The sequence below is a fragment of the Brassica rapa genome, chromosome A06 (genome assembly GCF_000309985.2).
Source record: "Brassica rapa cultivar Chiifu-401-42 chromosome A06, CAAS_Brap_v3.01, whole genome shotgun sequence".
NCBI classification, from domain to species: Eukaryota; Viridiplantae; Streptophyta; class Magnoliopsida; order Brassicales; family Brassicaceae; genus Brassica; species Brassica rapa.
In genome coordinates this window covers 15,770,229-15,794,949 of record NC_024800.2, presented here as the reverse complement: position 1 = coordinate 15,794,949, position 24,721 = coordinate 15,770,229, and the positions used below count along the sequence as shown (strand labels likewise).

At 38.2% G+C, this 24,721-nt stretch overlaps 4 protein-coding genes and 1 pseudogene across 7 annotated transcripts; 3 read left to right on the top strand and 2 right to left on the bottom strand.

Moving 5' to 3' along the window:
• Window positions 1-1,485: 1,485 nt before the first annotated feature.
• Window positions 1,486-4,331, bottom strand: LOC103873621 (endoglucanase 16-like). Its single transcript, XM_009152032.3, has 8 exons — window positions 3,938-4,331; window positions 3,655-3,867; window positions 3,218-3,418; window positions 3,059-3,136; window positions 2,790-2,939; window positions 2,600-2,708; window positions 2,356-2,519; window positions 1,486-2,076 (listed from the first exon to the last, which is right to left on the bottom strand). Exons 1-8 carry the CDS (start codon window positions 4,157-4,159, stop codon window positions 1,753-1,755), a joined length of 1,461 nt encoding a protein of 486 aa, XP_009150280.1. The 5' UTR covers window positions 4,160-4,331; the 3' UTR covers window positions 1,486-1,752.
• A 756-nt stretch (window positions 4,332-5,087) lies between these two features.
• Window positions 5,088-6,644, top strand: LOC117125999. The gene is made up of 2 exons (XM_033273171.1): window positions 5,088-5,215; window positions 5,815-6,644. Exons 1-2 carry the CDS (start codon window positions 5,143-5,145, stop codon window positions 6,174-6,176), a joined length of 435 nt encoding a protein of 144 aa, XP_033129062.1. The 5' UTR covers window positions 5,088-5,142; the 3' UTR covers window positions 6,177-6,644.
• On the top strand, window positions 6,152-7,096 carry LOC117125706. Of its 2 annotated transcripts, XM_033273173.1 has the most exons (4): window positions 6,152-6,236; window positions 6,326-6,547; window positions 6,660-6,725; window positions 6,844-7,096. In XM_033273173.1, exons 2-4 carry the CDS (start codon window positions 6,367-6,369, stop codon window positions 7,014-7,016), a joined length of 420 nt encoding a protein of 139 aa, XP_033129064.1. In that variant the 5' UTR covers window positions 6,152-6,236; window positions 6,326-6,366; the 3' UTR covers window positions 7,017-7,096. The 2 variants fall into 2 exon arrangements, with proteins under 2 accessions (XP_033129064.1, XP_033129063.1); XM_033273172.1 differs by lacking the exon at window positions 6,152-6,236 and having other exon boundaries at window positions 6,308-6,547; window positions 6,844-7,094.
• A 3,645-nt stretch (window positions 7,097-10,741) lies between these two features.
• Window positions 10,742-16,193, top strand: LOC103873623. 3 transcript variants are annotated; one of them, XM_033273170.1, is made up of 4 exons: window positions 10,742-10,793; window positions 13,603-14,426; window positions 14,540-15,350; window positions 15,433-16,193. In XM_033273170.1, exons 2-3 carry the CDS (start codon window positions 13,641-13,643, stop codon window positions 14,786-14,788), a joined length of 1,035 nt encoding a protein of 344 aa, XP_033129061.1. In that variant the 5' UTR covers window positions 10,742-10,793; window positions 13,603-13,640; the 3' UTR covers window positions 14,789-15,350; window positions 15,433-16,193. The 3 variants fall into 3 exon arrangements, with proteins under 3 accessions (XP_033129061.1, XP_033129059.1, XP_033129060.1); XM_033273168.1 differs by lacking the exon at window positions 10,742-10,793 and adding an exon at window positions 10,914-11,407; XM_033273169.1 differs by lacking the exon at window positions 10,742-10,793 and having other exon boundaries at window positions 12,587-14,426.
• A 348-nt stretch (window positions 16,194-16,541) lies between these two features.
• LOC103873624 lies at window positions 16,542-19,888 on the bottom strand (annotated as a pseudogene).
• Between the last annotated feature and the right edge of the window lie 4,833 nt (window positions 19,889-24,721).

Genomic DNA, 24,721 nt, shown 5'->3' with positions numbered 1-24,721 from the left:
CACCGAGAATCTCTAAATCACCTTTGGAGTCGCGTTTGGAAAGAGAGAGAAAGAGGCGGAGAGAACATAATCTTATTTTTGGTCAAAATTTGGGTTTTTGTTTTTTTTTTCTTTTTTTTCTAATTAAGTTTTTAATATATAAAACTAGTTTAAATTTAATTTTGTTTGATTAATCAATGGGTAGTTTTTGATTTAACACAATTATTATACTATAGGGACGAACTAATGTTGGTTTTATACTAAGAGGATAAATAATATGGTTTTTTCATTCTATTATGGAAATTTTCCCTAATTTATATAGTTTTCAATACATTATTTTGTTCATATGTATGATCATGTCTACTTGTATTATTCTTGTGGCTAAAATTTTCTTTAAAAAAAAAGAGAATTATTAATATTTTTTAAGTGAACTAAATTGTTAAAACTACTTTACATATGCATTTTTCTTGACTGATTGATTTAATTTTTCCAATCGGGTTTGCTTAGTTTAGTTGGTCAAGGAGAATTGTGGGATCAATCTGGTTACCCTCTCTTTGCTGATTGTTGTCCTGGAAAAAAATTATGCTATTTGGTTATTTCTATTTTTCTCTATACCGTTATGATGGATTATTTTTCCGTGGGGGCGAACTGATTTATTGACTCTTATGTTCCATCTATTTTGTCTTGGTTCAGTTGGTTGAGAGAAATCGGGGGGGGGGGGGGGGGGGGGGCGGGGGGAGGGGGGTAAGCCTATTTGACCTCTTTGGACGCTAGACTCCTTGGTGAGCTTGGTTATAGGTTCCATGCCTTGTAACCATCTCAGTGGCCGTTCAGTGGCCGTTCTAAATCTTGAGTTTCCAGCAAGTTATGTAAGCTTAAACTCGGTCTAGTCTTCCTTAGCCAATCTCCTAAGAGTCTAAGATGAGTCTAGTGTTCAGATTGATGATTTATGGTTGTTTGCGATTGCATCATTAAATTGTTGTGAATATTCATTTGAGTGTTTATGTAAAGACTCACGCGTATCCAATGAATTATGATGTGTTTAACTTGCTTGAACACACTGAATATTATGAAACATATATTCATTGAGGTTTGTGCCGAATTTGGTGATCTTCATTACCAACCACTGAGTGATAGAATATTTATAAGGTTAAAAGATAAATTAATGATCATGTGAAGTATTTTTCTATATATACTCGCTTCCCATTGTGAATTGTGAACCGTGACTTGCTAGTTGCATGGTGGCTTGTGACAGATTAAGAGCACGAGACACAGATGAATAGATTCAATACCTATGATGGAATTTGTAGATCAAGAGCACAACGACGATGGAATTTGTAGTTCTTATCTTCCAAATTACTAAATTATATAACCAACAAATAATACTTGGTCGACAGATTCACCTCCACCACACACCTGGCAACGATCATCTGTTTACTTAAATTGAAATTTCCATAGAAATTACATTGAAATTAACAGTAGAACGTTGTTTCATACAAAACAAAATAAAGTTCAAAAAAATATTCATGAAATGGTAGGAATTTACCATTCCGGCTATTCATTAATTTCACTTAATTATTGTTTTAACATTAGGGCTTATTATTATACCCATGACAATTTTATATTTTCGGGAAACCATATTTCCAGAAATCTACCTACAAAGGTAAAAAGAATGAAAATAGATTCACAATAAATAGCCACACGCGTATGCAAATATATTAGTCAAAGGAAACCCTAGAATAATACTTGTTATGAAATGTGGTATATATGATTCTAAGCCGTGGCGGCAAGCTTAGCGAGAACACCCACGGCGATAGAGTTGATGTAAGTGCAAGGCTCCGTGTAAGCAGAGGTCCACCGGAAATCTTGGAAATTATCTTGACGGTCGGGTCCTCCCACGATGGCTCCTGTCAACTCGTTAGCATTAGGCTGGTTCTTGTTGAACCATTTCACAAAGCTCATTGGGCAGCTTAATGGCTCGTTGCCTTCAGCCACTGGAACCGAGGCTCCTCTGTGGTGGGCTTGCATTGGCGGGTTTGGTCCGAATCCAACCATGTACGATCTTCCTTTTGGGTTATGCCCTAATATGTAGTCAATCTGAAACGTGCAAAGGCATAAAGAAATTCAGGCCATTTTCTATTGTTTCGTGCGAACTACAAGCATTTCCTTGCAGCTACGTTGTAGTATATATATATATATATATATTACGAATCACTTCATAAGTGAAAAAAACATTTGAAACTTCCAGTTCCCAAATAGGTGTGCCCGTATAGTGGTCAAACGTATAAATCTTTGTACAAAGTATTATTGTTTACTTGTAAGGAAATAAAAAAACAAACGAAAGAGTAAAGCATATTTAAAAGAAAAAAATATTACTTGTTTTTTCGCGAAGGCCATGAGATTTGTTGAATCAAATTGTTTGCTTCCGCAAGTGATCTTTTGGTTGTGTTTCTGGAGAATATCGGCGTAGGCCGAGAACAAGAAGGCTGTCGCCGTGACATATTGAGTGTTCGCTCCATCCCTTAAGTGAATCAGACCACCTATTATTAATCAATAAGATCACGCTGTGAATCAAAACATAAATATGTTTATAATGTATGTTAATATATGTAGGCAGTACCTGGGGTAGTGAACACTTGGTGGTACTGACTCTCCGGGATATTTGAGCAGATGAAACTATCAGCTTGTTGTTTGTATAGATCAAGTCCTTTTGCGCCTTCGAATATCATCTGCATATATATACATAAATACCCATATTTATGCATGAACTTGTTTCACCAAAACAAACTTTAATTGTAGCCATGTATTACCTCAAGAATCAGGATCTGCGCACCGGCGTATTTTAGATCCCAGCTAAACTCAGCGACGTAAGCACTTATGGCTTCAAATTTGAGATAGCTAAGGTACACCTCAATCCTTGTTGCTTTGTATAACCATGTTGCCGCCCATAGTAACTCGTCCTTCAGATTTGTGTCAAAATTGATATCAGTTACAGTGTGAACAAAAACATATTAAAAACAGGGAGAAAATTGATATTTGGAAGAGAAAATGCTTTGGAAGTTATTGTTTTGAGATTTACGTTGTAACCAGAGTTAGAACAGTAGAAAGGGCATGCTCCATCGTATGTACCCTTGTGGCTCTTGGCTAGCTTGAAGAGCTACATATTGAAATATTTATCTATCTTTAGTTTATTTATTAATGTGTATGTGTGAAAATATGTATATATTGATAAGCATACCAATTTGGCTTTGTTGAGGAGCTGGCGGGAGTACATGTGGTCTATGTGGCGGAAAACGATGGAGGAAGCAGCCAGTGCAGCGGCAGTTTCGGCCGCGATTTCTGTGCCAGGATCTTTATCACTTATCTCCAACACCGTCCTTGGCGTTTGCATGTTCTCAGGCCTCGCCCAACACTTGTGATCCGCGTTTGGATCACCAACCTATATGATCATATATTCATAGGCGCATAGCCATATTATAACTAGGAAATGAGCACTTTCATCTTTGTTTTTTTTTTTTGAAAAACTTCCACTTTCATCTTTCTTGCATGATGCAAATTGATGAAACAATGGAGTCTTTCCATTCCAGACGTAAAATTTGGTATATCTTAGAATCATATTTAGAAAAATAGGTTTAAAATGTCTACATGTTTCTTAAAAACATATTTGGTTCGGACCTGAACATAGAGGCGGTTCTCGCGAGAAGCACATTTGAGTAAATAATCCGTTCCCCAACGGATTGCTGCACGAGTGTTTTCGAGCTCTCCAGCGGCATGGAGTTCTTTTTCATAGTTAATGGTGGACCAAGCCAGCGTTGTTATCGTGAACGCCATTGGAAGACCATATTTCACATTGTCTCCTGCGTCATAGTACCCTCCCGCCAAATCTACCTATACAGATACACTCATATTATTAGATTATGTTGGTAGTGAATCTAATAAATATAGCACAAAAACTTACATTTGCGAGTTTGCCATCATCAAGAGCAGAATCACCTCTCCACGGAACCCTATTGTTAGGAGGAAGTTTGCCTGATCTTTGAGCCTCCAAGAAGATTAGGGATTTGGTTAAGGCTTCCTTGTAATTAATGATAGTACCATTCACACATACAATGCTTATGAGACCCAACAATATAGCCCTAATCACAACATTTCTTCTTGCTTTATCCCCAGGACTACCCATATTTTCAAAAGCTTCTTTTTGTAATAAAAATAGAAACTCTTTATATAAGAAGTGATCACAGAAAAAAAAAGAATATTTTCCCTTTTTTATAAATTTATTTTTAACAACAACAAAAAAACGAAAAGAAATTGCAGACTTTCCGTTTTTTCTTGTTTTGTTTCTTTATTTATTTATTTTTATGCTTCTTCTACCTCAGGTTTTATATTAGATTTCAGATTGCCCAAAATTTAGAGACTTAAAATAGAATTTTCTTGGAAAGTTAAGTATAGATTTACTAATCTTGACTTAGGTATTCATATCCATTGGTCACTATTTTGTGTTTTTTGTTTCATTTTCTTTTCTAATTTTCGTAATCCTTAAAAAAGTTTTCAGATTTTTTGTTTTCTCAATTAATTTATAAATCATACATTGCTCCTCCATCACTCGTCACCGAGACTACATCAGTCGGGATGATTTGCTCCTACATCACTCGGTACATTATCCTTTCTTGGTGAAATGATTGTATTAAATTAAATTTCGATTAGAGGATATATACAAATACAGGCCGATTCTTTGTCAATGAGTATAAACTAGTTTTTACATAATTAAAAAACAGAACATTGAAAGTATGTTGAACGCTTTAAATCATGAATGGTTCAATATCTGATAAGAAGTACATAATTAGGTAACTACACAAAATAATTATGTGTGGGGATCAGATTCAATCCGGGTGATGTAGCAATTACCAAACTAACCTCATGACGTTTTGTGTTCGCGATTTAGGGTAGGCTGTATTTAGGTAGCAAGCTAAAATGGTTAAACTTTTAATTGGGGGTTAGTAATGATTGCCTTTTTTCCTACCTCTTTTACGTGTGTTTGTTTGAGCATCACGAACCAGTAGAAACATAGGAAAACCTGACACAGCGGCTGCATGGCCAGGAAGATCAGAAGAAAAGATATTGGGTTGCATGCGAAAAGTTTTTCTGGGGGAGGGTTTCTAAAACATGTACTCGAGGTTTGTGTATAAAAGGGAGCTCAACGATGAGCTTCTCCTCACACTTGAGGAAATAAATCAAGGTGATTATTCCTGACACAAAAGAAATGTTCTTCTCTCTGTTGTTAGAATGTTCTTCTCACCTGCACTAAATTTGTTTTCTTCGGTGTGTGTGATGCAATTACTGTAGAATCACCTTCTCACCTGCAATAAATTTGTTTCCTTTTGTTTTGGATTGTCGTTGATGTCGGTATTTAATTTGTTGTCATCGTATATATAAAAGAAGTCCATTATATCTGCATTTATTTTGTTTCGTTCATGTTTAAGCCGTTAGTCCTGCATTTACTATCTAATCATCACCATGTTCTTCTGTCAGCATTAATTTGTTTTCATTCTTTTCTTGCTCTAGTTTCATCCGTACATGCTAAAATTAACTTTTACAGACATCATTGATCATTCATAAAAAAAACCCGCTAATTGTTTGCAATTGATAACATATCTTCTGTATAAAAAAGTTATGCATGCATTTATTCTTTGTAGATATATCGATGCATGCAATTAATTCTTTGTAGATATGTCGATGCATGCAATTTATTCTTTGTAGATTGATAACATATCTTGTGTTAAAATATAGATGCATGCAATTTCTTGTTTGTAAGTAGATTGTGTGTTTCAATCTCAGATGGTTCGCTCTGTACGATTTTGGCGAGGACAATGGAAGAAGAGTGGGAGTTCATAACCCATCCAGAAGACATAGGCTATAGGGTGGTCGTCTACGAAACTGTGAGCTACGATACGATTGACCAGATAATAAGACAGCGCTACGGTCTCAGCCAGTATACACCTCTTGTCATTTCTCACCGACTTCCTAATTGGATGCTCGGCCCCCAAGGTAACCGGGCACCGCCGATGACGATCTCGAGCACAGCTGTGTTGTCTTGGCTTCTCCATGGGAGAACCTGGATAAGTGAGCTTCCTATGCTCATAACGATGGGTCCAAAAGACATTGCTGAATACGAGTTTCACTACCGTACTAATTTTTAGGCAATACAACGTATGTCCTTGATCACACCGCAAACGAGAACTCGAGAGCCGTTTACGAAAGTAAATTTCTAAAGCCTAGAGAGAATAATATCAAGTGACTTGCTAATAAATTTTGATGAATGTATAATATTTGTTTTACAATGCAACAGGTTTAGTCTTTGGAAATCGTGCAGCACAGACCGAGCGGGTCATGGATGCTTTATTTCCACAAGACAGCTTGCGGCTCTTCCACCGAGTTTCGTTGGAGATGGCTTTCGCAGACAATTTTCTGGCTAACCAACACGGAGGCACACAACCAGTTAGAGAGATCATCAAACTTGACGACGATGATACTGAAATGGATGAAGGAGCTCAAGGAAATGCGACACCTGGTGAGTGGTGGATCTATGTATATTAGTTAGCACGTTAATAATTTTTATTGTAATGTAAGGCTTTAAGATTAGCCGGTTATCTGATCTTCATTGACAATTTCTAATTTTTTAGTTGAAGGTGTAACCGGGCTTGGTAATGAAGGCGTTGGACCTGTTGGTCAAGGAAATGCGACCCCTGGTGAGTAAAAGGATCTATGTATCATAGTTAGCCCGTTAATGCTTTAAGTGTAATGTAAGTCTGTATGTTTAGCAGGTTATCTGAAATTAATTGACAATATATAATTTTTTGGTTGAAGGTGTAACCGGGCTTGGTACCGAAGTCGTTGGACCTGTTGGTCAAGGGGATGCGCCACCAATATTATGGGATGTTGGTATGGACAAGCCGGCAATGGGAGAACATCGAAGGGCGCAACGAGCGCTCGGTCGCTACGTAGCGACTGAGCGTCTGTTTCGCTCGGTCGCTACGTAGAGACCGAGCACTAGTTCCGCTCGGTCGTTATGTAGCGACCGGGTTCGAGCCAAAGTTTGGTCGCTGCATAGCGACCGAGCTCTTCCGAGCATCGGTACGACACCAGTCCATGCATTCTCGTCAAACCTTCAAATGCTATCTCCCGAAGACCGTAGCAAGCTCAGTCTATGTTTTCCGCTATTCTAAATCATCGATCAAACTTTGCGGATTAGAAACCGCGGAAAGTTCGTTCTTTGTCGAAAGAAATCGTAGTAAACGCTTCGAGTCGGAAGATGGCCCAAAGGGACCTAAAACACGACTCGAGGCCCATCCTGCGATTTCTTAACCAAAAGCCCGTAAACCACAGCACGGTTTACGTTTGGTCCACAAGGAAGGATAAATGTCAAGTTTCCACGGATAAATACGGAAGTTTTGAAGATAATTGTGAAAATCGGGAAAATGGAATATCTCCATTTTTATGCTATGACGACTTAAGGGCAGAAGAGTAAAAGCGTAAACCAACCTTGGAGCTAGTATATAAGGAGTCCTAGTCGAGAAGCATGAAGGAGAGCTTTTTAGATTCAGAATTCTCTGCACTTAGGAACTTTAGGCTTTATTCTCGACAAGTTAGGTTTCTATGACTGGCACTCAATTACTAGACGAACTCGCCCAGGCAGTTCGGTCTCTTGTCCAGCTCTATCAATTGAACTGCGTTCGGCTTGATCCTCGAAAGGGGTACGTAGGCAGCCTTTAACAAGGTTCAGTCCGAAATCAATCAAAAACCTTTTATGTAACTTTTTCGTCTTTTGTTATCGAGCTGCGACTCAACTAGGTTTGAGCTTTTAGGCCGCTAGAACTAAGTAACTCGCTGACAGCCTTTGCGGCCAAAGCTTTTATGATCTCTTGTAATGATCGCAACGCTCTTACGCGGACTCGAAATAAGATCTACTGTTTTCTCTAAACTCGTTTGTTAACTTTTCATGACTTCCGCATATATTCGGTCACTTGTCGTTGGCTCTCGCAGAGATCCGGGACCTCTGGGAAATTAGGGTTTTCCTAGTTTCCTTATTTAAACGGAAATCGACAGTGCGAATTTCGATTCCCACAGTTTGGCGCTAGAAGGAGGGGGGGGTAACAGATTACTCTTACTCATGGCCACAAAACGCTTGATCGAAACGATGTCTGGATATATGAAAGACAAACTCGCAGCACTGACTGCTCCTATGGCCAACGCTTACGCAAACGACGTAGTTTTCAACAAAATCGAAAACTTAGTCGCTACCTTCCGCCACAGGAAGAGCACTAAAACAAGCTCGCGATTTCTCCCTGTAAACACGAAGGGAAACGATAAATCTTATCAAAACTCCGTAAGTTTGGCTCATTACCGAACAAAAGAAATCTCGATGCGTAAGGGTTTTACCAAAACACGTTTTCCGAAAACCTTTCGGAAGGATAAAACTTGTTCTCCCAAAAAAAAAGCTGAAAAACCCCTACGTTAATCGCGGAATAAGGAAACACAACAAAACGATTACACAGCTCAGTCGCTATGTAGCGACCGAGCACACACACTGCTCGGTCGCTACGTAGTGACCGAGCACGCACACGGCTCAGTCGCTACGTAGCGACCGAGCATACACACTACTCGGTCGCTACGTAGCGACCGAGCATACACACTACTCGGTCGCTACGTAGCGACCGAGCACGCACACGGCTCGGTCGCTAGCGACCGAGCACACACACTGCTCGGTCGCTACGTAGCGACCGAGCACGCACACGCTGCTCGGTCGCTACGTAGCGACCGAGCACGCACACGCTGCTCGGTCGCTACGTAGCGACCGAGCACGCACACTGCTCGGTCGCTACGTAGCGACCGAGCATGCACACACTGCTCGGTCGCTACGTAGCGACCGAGCACGCACACGGCTCGGTCGTTACGTAGCGACCGAGCACGCATACTGCTCGGTCGCTACGTAGCGACCGAGCACGCACACTGCTCGGTCGCTACGTAGCGACCGAGCACGCACACTGCTCGGTCGCTACGTAGCGACCGAGCACACACACTGCTCGGTCGCTACGTAGCGACCGAACACGCACACCGCTCGGTCGCTACGTAGCGACCGAGCTCAAGCCAACTCTCCACTAGCTACGTAGCGACCGAGCTCAAGCCAACTCTCCACTAGCTACGTAGCGACCTGTAAAGCCTCAGAGGGGTCCTCATTTACGTTCTCCCTTGAATCCTCATCGAAACGCTTTTCGTTTCGTCTCAATCGAAGTTTTCGCCGAAAATTTAAGACGAAAACAAGTTGGACTCGTCTCGGCTCCCTTTTACTCGCTATAGCGACCGAGATGACATCCTCACTCGCTATAGCGACCCGTCAGGCCTCAAAGGGGTCCTCCTTTGCGTTCTCCTTTGAATCCTCATCGAAACGCTTTTCGTTTCGTCTCAATCGGAGTTTCCGTCGAGAATTTACGACGAAAACAAGTTGGACTCGTCTCGGCTCCCTTTCACTCGCTATAGCGACCGAGATGACATCCTCACTCGCTATAGCGACCTGTAAAGCCTCAGAGGGGTCCTCCTTTACGTTCTGCTTTGAATCCTCATCGAAACGCTTTTCGTTTCGTCTCAATCGGAGTTTCCGTCGAGAATTTACGACGAAAACAAGTTGGACTCATCTCGGCTCCCTTTCACTTGCTATAGCGACCGAGATGACATCCTCACACGCTATAGCCACCCGTCAGGCCTCAAAGGGGTCCTTCTTTACGTTCTCCTTTGAATCCTCATCGAAACGCTTTTCCTTTCGTCTCAATCGGAGTTTCCGTTGAGATTTTACGACGAAAACAAGTGGGACTCATCTCGGCTCCCTTTCACTCGCTATAGCGACCGAGATGACATCCTCACTCGCTATAGCAACCCGTCAGGCCTCAAAGGGGTCCTCCTTTACGTTCTCCTTTGAATCCTCATCGAAACGCTTTTCGTTTCGTCTCAATCGGAGTTTCCGTCGAGAATTTACGACGAAAACAAGTTGGACTCGTCTCGGCACTCTTTCACTCGCTATAGCGACCGAGATGACATCCTCACTCACTATAGCGACCCGTCAGGCCTCAAAGGGGTCCTCCTTTACGTTCTCCTTTGAATCCTCATCGAAACGCTTTTCGTTTTGTCTCAATCGGAGTTTCCGTCGAGAATTTACGACGAAAACAAGTTGGACTCGTCTTGGCTCCCTTCCACTCGCTATAGCGACCGAGATGACATCCTCACTCGCTATAGCGACCTGTCAGGCCTCAAAGGGGTCCTCCTTTGCGTTCTCCTTTGAATCCTCATCGAAACGCTTTTCGTTTCGTCTCAGTCGGAGTTTCCGTTGAGATTTTACGACAAAAACAAGTAAAACTCATCTTAAACTCCTTGGTTTGTTCCTACTCGCCCTACCTCCATCTTTGCGTTCACTTTCGAATCTCGATCGAAAGGTCTCTTGTTTCGCCTCGATTGAAGTTACCATTGAGACTTTATGATATAAATAAAAAAGACCGCAAAGACCTGTTTTCTCGCATGGATTCAGATTAATCGTATAAAACGGCAACGGTTAACTTAACACCTTAGCCGCCTTAACTATACAATTACGTTGAACCTTTTTTGACGTCGTATCTAAGGAGAAGATAACAGTCAAGTTCGGAAAATAAATGTCAAGTTTCAAAGGATAAACACCAATATCGGAAATGACGAACATACACGAGAAGAGGAAAGGGAAATGAGCAAGCAAAACTGAGGAGAAACAAAACTGCATCTTCGAGAGAACTAAGGTATTTCCGACTTGAAATTTTTGAAATCAGACTTGGAATTTTCGTTGGAAATTACTTTGAGGCTGCCATAGAACTTTAGGGAACGTAAAACCTAGGTGGATAGTCTAGCGAACTAAGTTTTAAGCGATTTTTCCTGTCTCGATATATCGTTTAATAATTGTTCATCCAGATCTTGCAAACCGATCTAAACTCTCCGAAAGTCGAGAAACGATCGCCACGCATATCAAGCTCGCTTCCTAAAGAGAGAAAAAGTTAGAGACATGAACGTCATCTTAAAACCGATTCATTTCTGGCAATTTTCTCAGAACCGACATATCCCAAGTCGTCAAATTGGAAACAACCTAATCACAGTCCAAGCATCGTCTATAAATCGTCCCGAATTATCGATCATTCCAAACATCAGAAGAAGAAACGTACACAACCCTTCAAAGTATCGGTTCAACCGTTTTCTTTCGTAAAAAAAGGGGGGAGTAGGAAATCCAATGGCGGTGGCGGTGGATAATCCAATGGAGACCGAGCCAATCGCAAGAGAAACTCTCCCACCGATGGTGAAGGTGTAACCGGGCTTGGTAATGAAGGCGTTGGACCTGTTGGTCAAGGAAATGCGACCCCTGGTGAGTAAAAGGATCTATGTATCATAGTTAGCCCGTTAATGCTTTAAGTGTAATGTAAGTCTGTATGTTTAGCAGGTTATCTGAAATTAATTGACAATATATAATTTTTTGGTTGAAGGTGTAACCGGGCTTGGTACCGAAGTCGTTGGACCTGTTGGTCAAGGGGATGCGCCACCAATATTATGGGATGTTGGTATGGACATGCCGGCAATGGGAGAACATCGAAGGGCGCAACAAGCGCTCGGTCGCTACGTAGCGACTGAGCGTCCGTTTCCATCGGTCGCTACGTAGCGACCGAGCGCTCGTTCCGCTCGGTCGTTACGTAGCGACCGGGTTCGAGCCAAAGTTTGGTCGCTGCGTAGCGACCGAGCTCTTCCGAGCATCGGTACGACACCAGTCCATGCATTTTCGTCAAACCTTCAAATGCTATCTCCCGAAGACCGTAGCGAGCTCAGTCTATGTTTTCCGCTATTCTAAATCATCGATCAAACTTCGCGGATTAGAAACCGCGGAAAGTTTGTTCTTTGTCGAAAGAAATCGTAGTAAACGCTTCGAGTCGGAAGACGGCCCAAAGGGACCTAAAACACGACTCGAGGCCCATCCTGCGATTTCTTAACCAAAAGCCCGCAAACCACAGCACGGTTTACGTTTGGTCCACAAGGAAGGATAAATGTCAAGTTTCCGCGGATAAATACGGAAGTTTTGAAGATAATTGTGAAAATCGGGAAAATGGAATATCTCCATTTTTATGCTATGACGGCTTAAGGGCAGAAGAGTAAAAGCGTAAACCGACCTTGGAGCTAGTATATAAGGAGTCCTAGTCGAGAAGCATGAAGGAGAGCTTTTTAGATTCGGAATTCTCTGCACTTAGAAACTTTAGGCTTTATTCTCGACAAGTTAGGTTTCTATGACTGGCACTCAATTACTATATGAACTCGCCCAGGCAGTTCGGTCTCTTGTCCAGCTCTATCAATTTAACTACGTTCGGCTTGATCCTCGAAAGGGGTATGTAGGCAGCCTTTAACAAGGTTCAGTCCGAAATCAATCAAAAACCTTTTATGTATCTTTTTTGTCTTTTCTTATCGAGCTGCGACTCAACTAGGTTTGAGCTTTTAGGCCGCTAGAACTAAGTAAATCGCTGACAGCCTTTGCGGCCAAAGCTTTTATGATCTCTTGTAATGATCGCAACGCTCTTACGCGGACTCGAAATAAGATCTACTGTTTTCTCTAAACTCGTTTGTTAACTTTTCATGACTTCCGCATATATTCGGTCACTTGTCGTTGGCTCTCGCAGAGATCCGGGACCTCTGGGAAATTAGGGTTTTCCTAGTTTCCTTATTTAAACGGAAATCGACAGTGCGAATTTCGGTTCCCACAGAATACGATTCAATTACATCAAGTACCTCTTTTTCATATGGATATGTCGGATGTTCGGAATTGCGTTTGTGTTGGTTTGCTAATATTTTGATTATCATGGGGGGGGGGGGGGTTGTCTTTTGGCAAGTTTTATAATTATGTAACACTTCCTATGTCAGGGTTGTTCAAGTTTTTCCAAGGTCTAGACGGCTAACCTAAGATTTATCTAATGTACCAAACCAGTCAATTTGTATCAACTATAATGTTTGGCGCGCTGCTGTTTGATTATGCTATTGTTTTCCGTATGGAGAAGTCGGATGTTTATATTTGCATTTGTGTTAGCTTGCTAATATTTTGGTTATCATCTGGTTTCGTGTTTTGGCAAGTTTTAGAATGATGTAACATTTGCTCCACTGGGTTGTTCAAGTTTTTCTCCGGTCTAGACTGCTAAAATAAAGTTTATCAAATGTATCAAACCAGTCCGTTTGTATCACCTACAATGTTTTGCCGACTGCTGTTTCATTATGCTATGGTGTAACTACATTTATTTTGTACTCTAGATTGACCATTATTGTATAAGATAGTCGTGTGTAACTTGCTAATAAAAATTTATTGGTCATCATATAACTTGTTAACTGATCATAGTATGCATCGTTGTTAGTTTTTATTTAGCATCTAAACATAAAATTTAGCATTTTGGTTTTTTCATTTAGACCCCGTGTTTTTTGAATAGGAAGGGTAGTCATGTTAAAATTCAGTGGAGCTTTATATTTGCATTTGCAAATAGACACTGAATTTAATGAACGTCCAATAAAAGAGTCTAACAATATCTTTTGCAGGCGAAATTGGAGACTACGATGGCGAGGTGGCAACATGCATGATATTCAGGAACCGGGACGCGTTCAGACAGTACATGGCGGTTCACGCAATAAACAAGAAATTTCGTTTCAGGAGTAGGAAATCAGAACCAGGGTTGATGGTTCTTGAGTGCTGCGGAGAGAGTTGCCCTTTGAGAGTATATGCCGTTAAGCTGAAGGATGCGAAACACTCTTGTTCCATTGACGACCGAGGTGGCTATCAAAGGCAAGCAACAACAACTGTTATCGGCGAGCTCTTGAGGACCAAGTTTGGCGGAGCTTGCACCGGACCAAGACCCCGAGAAATAAAACAGATGATGAATGGTGATCATCATGTAGATATATCGTACTGGAAAGCGTGGCGTTCAAGGGACGTTGCCATTAGCAAGGTCAAGGGCACCACGACTTCATCTTACCTTCAGCTCCCAAACTATCTGAAGCGGCTAGTTGTTGCAAATCCAGGGACCATCACAAGCCTTTTTACAGAAACAATTGACAGCGGAGGCGAACGTTTCAAGTACATGTTTGTGGCATTTGGTGCTTCTATTCAGGGTTATGAGTATATGAGGAAGGTTATCGTCGTTGATGGTACACATTTGAAGGGTAAATACGCGGGTTGCTTGCTTACAGCATCTGCCCAGGATGGCAACTACCAAATATTCCCGCTAGCATTTGCAATCGTGGATAGTGAGAATGACTCGTCTTGGGAGTGGTTTATTCAGCAGATGACAACATTTGTTAATGGTTACGAGGGGTTGGTGTTTGTCTCTGATAGGCACCCATCGATATCCAAGGGGGTTAGCAAGGTAATTTTTATATTATCCAGTAATATAATTCGTAGCATGTTAAAATGAAGACATAATTATTGAATAAAAAGTTCATTGAACACTGATAAATTTATATTGTTGTCGAAATACAGGTGTATCCAACAGCAGGGCATTGCATTTGCGTAGTGCATTTGAAGAGGAACATACGTTCAAATTTCAGAGCACGACACTTGGAGTATCTCGTTGCAAAGGCGGCGCGGACTTTCAGGATGCAAGACTTCTATAGCATTTTCAACGACATTAAAAGAACATGGATGCAAGGTGCGCAGAGTATATTCTGGAAATCGGTTTGGAGCATTGGGCAAGAGCACATTTTCCTGGGAACCGTTACAATATCATGACGAGCAACTTGGCAGAGTCTTGGAATGCCGTGCTGCGTGAAGCTCGAGAATTCCCAGAAATACCGTTGATTGACTTCATCCGTACCAAGTTGACGGAGTGGTTTGCTACCCTCGAGAAGCCACAAACAAGAATAGAGGCTCTATCACACCCATGGTTGCAAGTATGCTGACGAGAAATTTTGAAATTGGTGGGGGTTACCAAGTAACCCTTATTGCGGAGGATGAGTATGAAGTGCGCAACAAGAATGGTGGGAGTTTTCATGTTGATCTTGCTAAAAAATTTTGTAGCTGCTACGAATTCCAAATGCTAGCTATGCCGTGTTCTCATGCTGTTGCTGCGGCAATAAGAGGGAAAGTTAGCGTCGAGTCTTTGGTGTTAGCTTCATATACTGTGGGAGAGCTGAGGTCCGTATAAACAGGAAGTGTGCTCCCGGTGCCAGACAATAGTGAGGTGACCGAGTTGGCTGGTGATTTGAGTGGGATGAATTTATATCCTCCTACAACAAGAGGGCCACCTGGTACGCCAAAGAAGCAATGGTTCTTCTCGAGGGATGAAAAAATCGTGAGTTTCTCTTACTCATATTTGTAAAGTTACAATTCATATAGTATGATCGTAATAACAATATATGTTGAGTTTTTTACAGATGAAACGAATTCGAATGACGACTTTGTGCAGCCGTTGTAAGGGGGTGGGACACAACAAAGCGACATGCAAGGAAGCAATATAAGAAGTTGGAAGAGTATGTAGGAGGGAGTTTGATGCGAAGGGACGGTTGTTCGGAAAGAGGTGAAATCATTTTGCGGCTTAGCTCATGGATAATCGTATGTTTATGAGTACTAGTACGAAAAGTCCCAATATAAAGGTGTGTAGGAATTATGATGTATTGCATTGTGACTATAAATAAAAACTCCATCCGTTTATTTGACCGGTCTATATCTAAATATGAACTGTCAGTGTTGGATATTGTATTGCTAACAAAAAATATCTACGTATCTACATGGAGATATGAAGCATTCACACAAAAAATAAATAACAGCTCGAAATCTATAACTTCAGAGTTTTTTTTATAGATATGTTTGTTACAAAACTAGTTAGAATGAAAAAAACAGGACTAGCATAATTCAAACATAAAATGGCGTGGAGTGGATTCAGTATAGCCTGCTAATGTATGCTACATATTTGCTATAAACATGTTTGCCATTGCTAATAAAAAAGCCCGACATGGAAACGGTTTAGCAAAGGTGGGCTGGAAAAATATGAACAGACAATAGTTTAACGGCTACATTTGTGTTACTAAACCAGAACCCCGTATAGAGTGTTTCAATATGTAACAATCGAGGGGGTGGGTGATTTTGTTCTAACGGTTATGTAGAATTGGAATGGAATTCTACTTTGGCAGAACAGACGTAAATTGTCTTATACATTGTTGATGATTTAACAAGACTAAATTGTGATGCATGTGGGATATTAATTTTGTTAGCCTGGTCAATGAAATTAAATTATGTGGTTATATTCTGAATAACAAAACAAGGCTCAGGTGTTAGACGTTTTAGGGGTATGCATGTAGTTAGTAGTGCTAAAACTAATAGGACCATCACCATGATACGCAAATTCATCAGATAATATTTCTTTTACTACTGAAAAACAAAAAAAAAACAACCATGGATACATAATTGTTAAGTTCTACAAAGTTTAGAATTCATAGGTGACAGTGACATAATCCTATGATTACCTAGTACATGATACATTACATTCATGGAAAATGCATTAAGTATATTATACCATTAGAGTTTGATGAAGTATTAACGGCAATATAACCAACATTTCACAAATACGGGCAGCAATCTAGGTCGTCACCTGATAATTGTCAGAGACTTATAATATACTACAACATCCGGTAGAGCTCCCTTTAGCAGACATCTGGAGCATGTGCTGACTATAGTCCAGTTGCTTCGCCAAGCCAACCATATCAGATCTCATCTCCGAAACCTCCTCTTTCAAATCACTCACCAACACCTTCATATCCTCGACTTCACCAACACCTTCATATCCTCTACTTCTTCCACAATACGTTCGTCTACACTAAATAGAACAAACCATAAATACCTGATTTGCATTAACGACGTTAGTGGGATCCTCCATGCTTGTCTCAGTGCTGTTAAGAGGAGGAGCAATTACATGTTCCACCTGCACATTGTAAAACAAAATTTGGGTTGGAATTAACGGGTGGATAAAAAGGTGATTAGTTTGCTACGAGCTAGCCGTGTAGCTACACAAACGTTTCTTAGCCAGTACAACTTTCACAGATAGCTTCAACGTTTTGTTAATAAAAGCTACCATGGTAGTTCGTAGCATTAAAGATATGAGAAGCAAAAAAAATTTAAGTACCGTGTCTTCCCCATCAGCGTTGCGGTTTGTTACGGTATCTTGACCAGCCACAACCTCCCCGATGTCGTCAGCCTCTTCGTTGAACATGTACGCTTCAAGTGGGTCCTGACACAATCATTAGAAAAAGAACGGGGTTTATGCATCTGGTATCAGTCTAATATATACAAGTGTACGGCCAAAAAAGACACGGTTAGTCTTAAGTTACTGACTATACCAACTAGGTTGAATGTTACTGTGTTGTAGTTTATATGTGCTTCGCTAACCTTCCTCCTAACAATAAAGTATTGACTCACCAAAAGATTACATATAGAAAATTTATAGGCATGTTACCTCGTCCCTACACCGTGATTCAGGTTTGGATCCATAGCTTCTTGGTCTTCAGACCTGAGAGACTCGGAGAAAATATCCTACCAGAATTGCATTCGCAGCAACTCAGTACAAATTCATGGTTATATTACATGGACAGAGTTCTTGATAGAAAAAGAGACAAGAAAGGTTGTAACTCATCTGAGGGTTGTCCCCTTTGAACACCAACCATATTTTCTCGAGTTTCCTGAAAAACGTAGGAGTTAGCAACAATGTTTGATACACAAACATGGTTTGCATGATACCTATTGTCCTTTATACTTACTTGACGTGTATGAGTTGACTCCTTGTTAGCAAAGCGCATAGCTTCCTGGATTATATCGGACACAACAAAAGATGTGGTGTCTCCCCCCGGTACATTTGATTTTCCGGTGTTATCGGGTCGAGCATCGACCGGTAATCGAGCGTGAGTACATGTGCAATACTTGGTCATGGAGTCCAAAATTTCCTTCTGTGAGTTTCTCAGAAGGTCTTCCATCTTTTTCTGAAATAGGTTTTGCGAGTTGCATAGAGACAGACAATGTCCTTTATTTGATCACCCATGTTGGATAGATCTGCCGATAAGCTGTTTTTGACAATAGAGGCGACATACTCAGCATCGATCCCTTCGGTTGCAGGTAGTTTCCGATTAGCTCTTGCGGTTTTCCGATTGTTGTTCTCCTTGACGGCTTCGTCATGCATACGGCTAACATCAGCTTTGGTTGCACCACCCTTGAAATTTGAGTTAGAAAAGGAGAATCATTGTCGAGCTGTCTTCACAAGATTGTCAACAAGCACATCTTCCTCGTCGTCTGACCCCACGTCTGACACGAAGTTCGGTAGGTCAGCGCCATCAGATATGATGGAAACCACGTTTACCTGTAAAAAGATCAAAAAAATTAATACCAAAAAAATTTGAGCACAATATTACGTGATCGAGATACAATACCTTGCAAGCAGAATCGATTGAACGAATGTGCCCCGTGTTAATACTTTTCTTCCCTTCCCTTTCAACAACACCAGATTCTTCGTCTTCTTCAGATTCTGCTTCGGATCCAGACGAAGCTCCATCTCTTACAACCCCCATAAGGGAAGATACGGCTTCGATTAGCACAAGCTGAATCGACATCACAAACCCTTTGAACGCAATTGTATTCTGTGATAGAGATAATTCATTCCTCTCTTTGATACTGTTCATCAGCATATCAAAAGATTCGCGTCCCCAAGGATAAGACAGGAACTGATCTACATCTTTGATCTTCTCATCGGCCGCATGTAAAATACGGGGATTGTGGGAGGTTGGAAGGATTACGGCTGAGAGCAAGGCAAGAAGTGCGTACTTGATCCTCATTCCTCTGTCGGTCATCGTCTTCCTTTTCAGCATTGTTACAACAGAGGAGACGTGACTTCAGTCATAGTCCCAAGCTCTCCCCAATACGGCTTCTCAGATAAGAACTTCTTGCTCCTCTTCTTGCTATGCGGTGGGTATCTACGGCAATTGAGACCGGTGACTAGTGCGAATTCTCTGATTGAGAATCTAATTGGTTTCCTGGCAAAAAGAAACCACACTTCGTGCTTCTTACGAATCTTTAATAGACGGGAAAACAAGAAACTCCCAAGACGACCAGAAAGGGTAGGTTTCTCGGCGATTTCTATGAGTTTACCGAAAGGAGATTCTCTAACGAACCGTGCTTCTTCTTCTTCTAGAGCGTTGAGAATCTTAGAAATGCAAGAGGGTTTGTGATAGGGTGTTACCCTAATGCCCAATGGTTCATCGCCTATCGCAAACATTATGTCAGGGAAGGACAGTGGAGGTGGATCGCCGTGATTTTTGTCCATTTCTGAGAGTACAAAGAGAAGAAGATAATTTGGAGTTAGAGAGATGATAAGTGTCTGATTTGTAATCCAATGCACGAACAGTTGCTTATAAGTAGAAAACGAAAATGTGTCTCTCAGTTACCTCGATCGCAACGTTACGGGGTTTTTTTTAATTTATTATATAAAATGAAATTTATCAACTTGTCTGACACAAAATATGTTTCGTGTAGATTTGTATGTCAAAAAGAAAGATACACAAATAAGAAGTGGAAATCGTTAAAATCGAAGTGTAAAACGTATAGGAGTAAAAAGGTAAAAGACGTAAACGCTAATTACACAAGACGACAAAAAAGGGTACATAGCTAATATGCACTTGTTTCTTGTATGTGCGATGCAATCCCCCTATACATTAAAAGAGAAGTCACTTTAGTGATTTCTGCTGAGGTGGCACTCATATAGAGCTTCTCAGGAAAAACGTTATAATTCTATTGGCTGATTTTTTTGAATTTTTCTTTTTCATTTATTTTAATCAATCGCTTATGTAGACAAGCCCAAAACTATTATCGATTTCGTTAAGCCCATATATAGCTAGGGGATAATAATTATCGATTTAGTTTAGCCTTGGGTATCCGTTCGGGTTCGGGTCGGGTATTTCAGATTTTTGGGCATTTCGGTATAGAGGTGTAGAACCCGTTCGGGTATTTCTGTACTTCGGGACGGGTTCGGGTATTTTTAGTTCGGATTCGGTTATTTCGGATCTGGTTCGGATATTTAGATTTAAAAAAAAAAATTAAAATTTTCATTTCTCAAGTTTCTTATATTTAAAAATATAACTCTCAGTTAACTAATTTTTTTATTTTTAATAGATTGAATAGTTAATAGATTTGGACATAACATTTTAAAACTAAAAAGGCATTAATTTAGTTTTTTTTTTTAAATTTCAGATGTAACTTTTTGTTAATTTTTTAAATAAAAAACTTGACATGCATTTTAAGTGAGTAGCAAATAATTTTTTTCGTAATTGTATGTATATCATATGAACTTAAAGTATGTGTAGTATCAATATAAATATTTTATATAAAATGAGAGATGTAAACTAAAAATATAAGGTTAATCATACATATGTTCGGTTATCTTCGGATATCCATTCGGGTTCAGGTATTATCCGTTCGGGTTCGGGTATCCAATCTCTCCTTATTCAATACCCGTTCGGGTATTTTGCTACTTCGGTTTGGATTTCAGTTCGGGTTTTTCGGATCGGGTTCGGGTGCCACTTCGGATATCGGGTAAAGTGTCCACCCCTACTAATTAGGTTGTTTGTTTTTAATAACTTACCTTTCTAATATGAATTACTTGCGCAAGTTGAAATCATTCAATATGCAAATAACTTATTGACAAAATTTGTTTTTAATAACTTACCTTTCTAATATAGATTACTTGCGCAAGTTGAAATCATTAAATATACAAATCACTTATTAAAAATATGGATTACTTGCACAAGTTGAAATCATTAAATTTTATCGATTTAGTTTACCACTGGGCAAGATTTAGAATGAAGACAAATATTAAAAACTTTCCTTATTATTCAAACGGTAAACTTGCGCATGTTGATATCATATTTATTATATTGCTTACAAAATATTTTAATGTTCCTAATTAGGTTGTTTGTTTTTAATAACTTACATTTTTAATATGGATTACTTGCGCAAGTTAAAATCATATCATATGCAAATCATTTTTTGACAATACACATTTAATATTGATTAAGTTGAAATCATTAAATATGCAAATAACTTATTGACAAAATTTGTTTTTAATAACTTACCTTTCTAATATAGATTACTTGCGCAAGTTGAAATCATTAAATATGCAAATCACTTATTCACAATATGGATTACTTGCATAAGTTGAAATCATTAAATTTTATCGATTTAGTTTACCTTTGGGCAAGATTTAGAATTAAGACAAATATTAAAAACTTTCCTTATTATTCAAACGGTAAACTTGCGCATGTTGATATCATATTTATTATATTGCTTACAAAATATTTTAATGTTTCTATTTAGATTGTTTGTTTTTAATAACTTACCTTTCTAATATGAATTACTTGCGCAAGTTAAAATCATATCATATGCAAATCATTTTTTGACAATACACATTTAATATCGATTAAGTTGAAATCATTAAATATGCAAATAACTTATTGACAAAATTTATTTTTAATAACTTACCTTTCTAATATATATTACTTGCGCAAGTTGAAATCATTAAATATGCAAATCACTTATTCACAATATGGATTACTTGCGCAAGTTGAAATCATTAAATTTTATCGATTTAGTTTACCCTTGGGCAAGATTTAGAATTAAGACAAATATTAAAAACTTTCCTTATTATTCAAACGGTAAACTTGCGCATGTTGATATCATATTTATTATATTGCTTACAAAATATTTTAATGTTTTTAATTATGTTGTTTGTTTTTAATAACTTACATTTCTAATATGGATTACTTGCGCAAGTTAAAATCATATCATATGCAAATCATTTTTTGACAATACACATTTAATATCTTTCTTTAAACGATTTTATTATTTATTGTGCAAAATATTAAAATCATTAATATGAGAATAAATCGACTGTATATATATAGGAGACACCCAAGGTCTTAAAATACAAACATTCTCTTTTCATTCTTTAAAGTATTATTCACAAATCTCTCCTCTCATACTATTAAGGTATTACGACAATGTTGCTTGTGTGCTAAGAAAAATGTGTTTAGACGCAAAGGCTCCTCATTTTTAGAACCCGGAACTCAACTCTTTGTGTCTTGTCTCCAAAAAACATGTCTTGTCTATCTTTTCCATGTGTTGAATACTGGTAACGACAATATGGTCTTCTTTTTTTTTTATATGTAGACCAGGTCGTTAGAGTGATAGTGATCCAGAAAACTTTGATTGAACATGCTGAGAAGCTTCGACAAGTTAAAGCAGTTCTTGAAGAGGTTCTTTAGTACTTTCTCTCTCTTTGTTGAATATTGTCCGGGAAAGTATTACATAGTATCATTTAGTAATACTATTTTATATCATTTTTTTTTGTTGAATATACTATCTTATAAGTAAGCTAGCATTATGCATTTTTTATTTAATTCATGAGGTCATTTTCTCACAGCAGAGAACTTTTTAGAATGGCGTAGGGAGGAAATTTCTCAGGGATATACAGGAAGGTTCAACTGAAGCCGCTGAAGTGGAATGATGAAGGCGAAGAATAAAGACCTGTAGAGGCCCTTATGATTCTTAAATACAGCGGTGTTCTAACTCACGCTGGTAGAAAACATGTGTTTACATACTCTACCATTTAATTTGTCATTGTTATATATATATATATATATATATATATATATATATATATATATATGTTTTTCAAATATGGAAGAATTGTTTAACTTATTGACGTTTAACATCACTTGCCGTATAATCTAACGAATATTACAAATAACAATTTATGGAAACTATTCTCGAAATTATTGAAAGACTAATAATGTTTTATTTATTACTTTTAATATTTATAACCTATAAAAGAAAATGAACGAAATTTTATATAAGAAAATTATAATATTTTTATCCTCTACTTGATGAACTGTGTTCGAATATAATTATATAATAACTATTTTAAATATTACAAAATCCAAAAATGTTTATTAATATTATTTTTAAATTATTTATCGTTGTTTAAAGAATAAATATATCATAATTTTAAAATAATTTATAAAATGCTTACAAAATGCAAGGCAAAGTTGCACTTTCAAGAGTTAAGTCGAGATCTGGATTAAAAATCCTAATAACTGGTAAAGAAGGGAAGCCGAAGACAAAAACGTTGAATGTTGTCTACAAACAAATTTTTCAGAATATTCCGTAGTCACGGTACGTAATTTTAATCTACTTTTTTTCAAATACAAATTTTAAAATATATAAACTGTTACAATTATTTATTTTTTGTTTTTGCCAGATGGGTTGTGATGAGTTAGGAGACCGATGACGGTATGTCAATTTAATATTATTTCATGTTCAATAAAATTTAGAAATTTATAAATTTATCAAATAATGTTAACTCGTCAAATTGCTTACAAAATTTATTTAATTTTTTGCACGTTTCTAATTGAATTTGCTTTCTTTATCGAGAAATGTACTTCATAATTTATATTATTTCTGGATAATATTTTGATTTTTATTATATTTTCTTTAATATGTCTACATAAATTTTTGTTTATTATTTATGGAAAAATAATATTATTCACCTAAAATAAAGAATTACGAAACATATACAATAAAATTCTAATTTATGATAATATAAAATATGTTACTTCTAAAACTATACACTATTTATTCTATTTTTTGAATGAAAGTATCTTCGTAAACACACAAAATATTTTGTGACGTTGCAATTATACATACACACAATATCTGCTTCTTCATACTGACGTTATTGTTTTCCCTCTCGTGAGGTACGGACCGAGAGAGAACACAGGGTGCAGACCGATCATGTTCTTATGTCCGCACAGGGTGCGGACCGGTCACCTAGTATCTCTTTATTTATCGAACACAAAAGAAGATACTAAACGTGACCTCTCCAAACAGAAGAATTGGTGATAAAGGTGTCTTTATTAATTAAAAAAAGAGATAATGTGTGGAATATCCTCAGTTAAGGTCCAAATTTGCTGAATACCCATAATTATGGATAATCCAAAAAGGAGTAATTTTTTGACACTGTGCGGACGAAAATATCCTTATGCTTTGTCGAAAACAAGTAACTCTAGATCTATCAGCTAAATATTTACATAGCAGGTAACAATCTACATACCAACTAACATATCCCGCTAATATTTTCAGTATCATCTAACAATCTATGTATCAAACAAATGTATCGACTAACAAATCATATATCAGTTAATGAAACTATTAACAGTTAATTAGTTATCTATTAAATAGCTCTAAATCTATTTGTAACAACTAACACTTCATGTATCAATTAAGAATCCATTAAAATCTAAATAATAGCATAATAAAATACCTACTAACGTATATATTATCTAAAAGTTGATTGTGATTCGAAATTAGAAACATTGGAATTGGGGTGAGATAATAAGATTAGCATTATGGGTGTCAAAAGAATCAGAATAAAAAAATAAAGATTTGTGTTAAATTAGAAGATGATTTGAAGAATTTGTACAAGAGATAAATAGAGATTATAACACATAAAAGGGAGAAGAGAGAGATAGAGATAAAAATATTATAGTCATTAAAAATATTTAAAAGAAACAAGGTTATATGTCAAATTACATAGGTTTCTAGGTATATCTACGCCAATCAATACTATTAAAA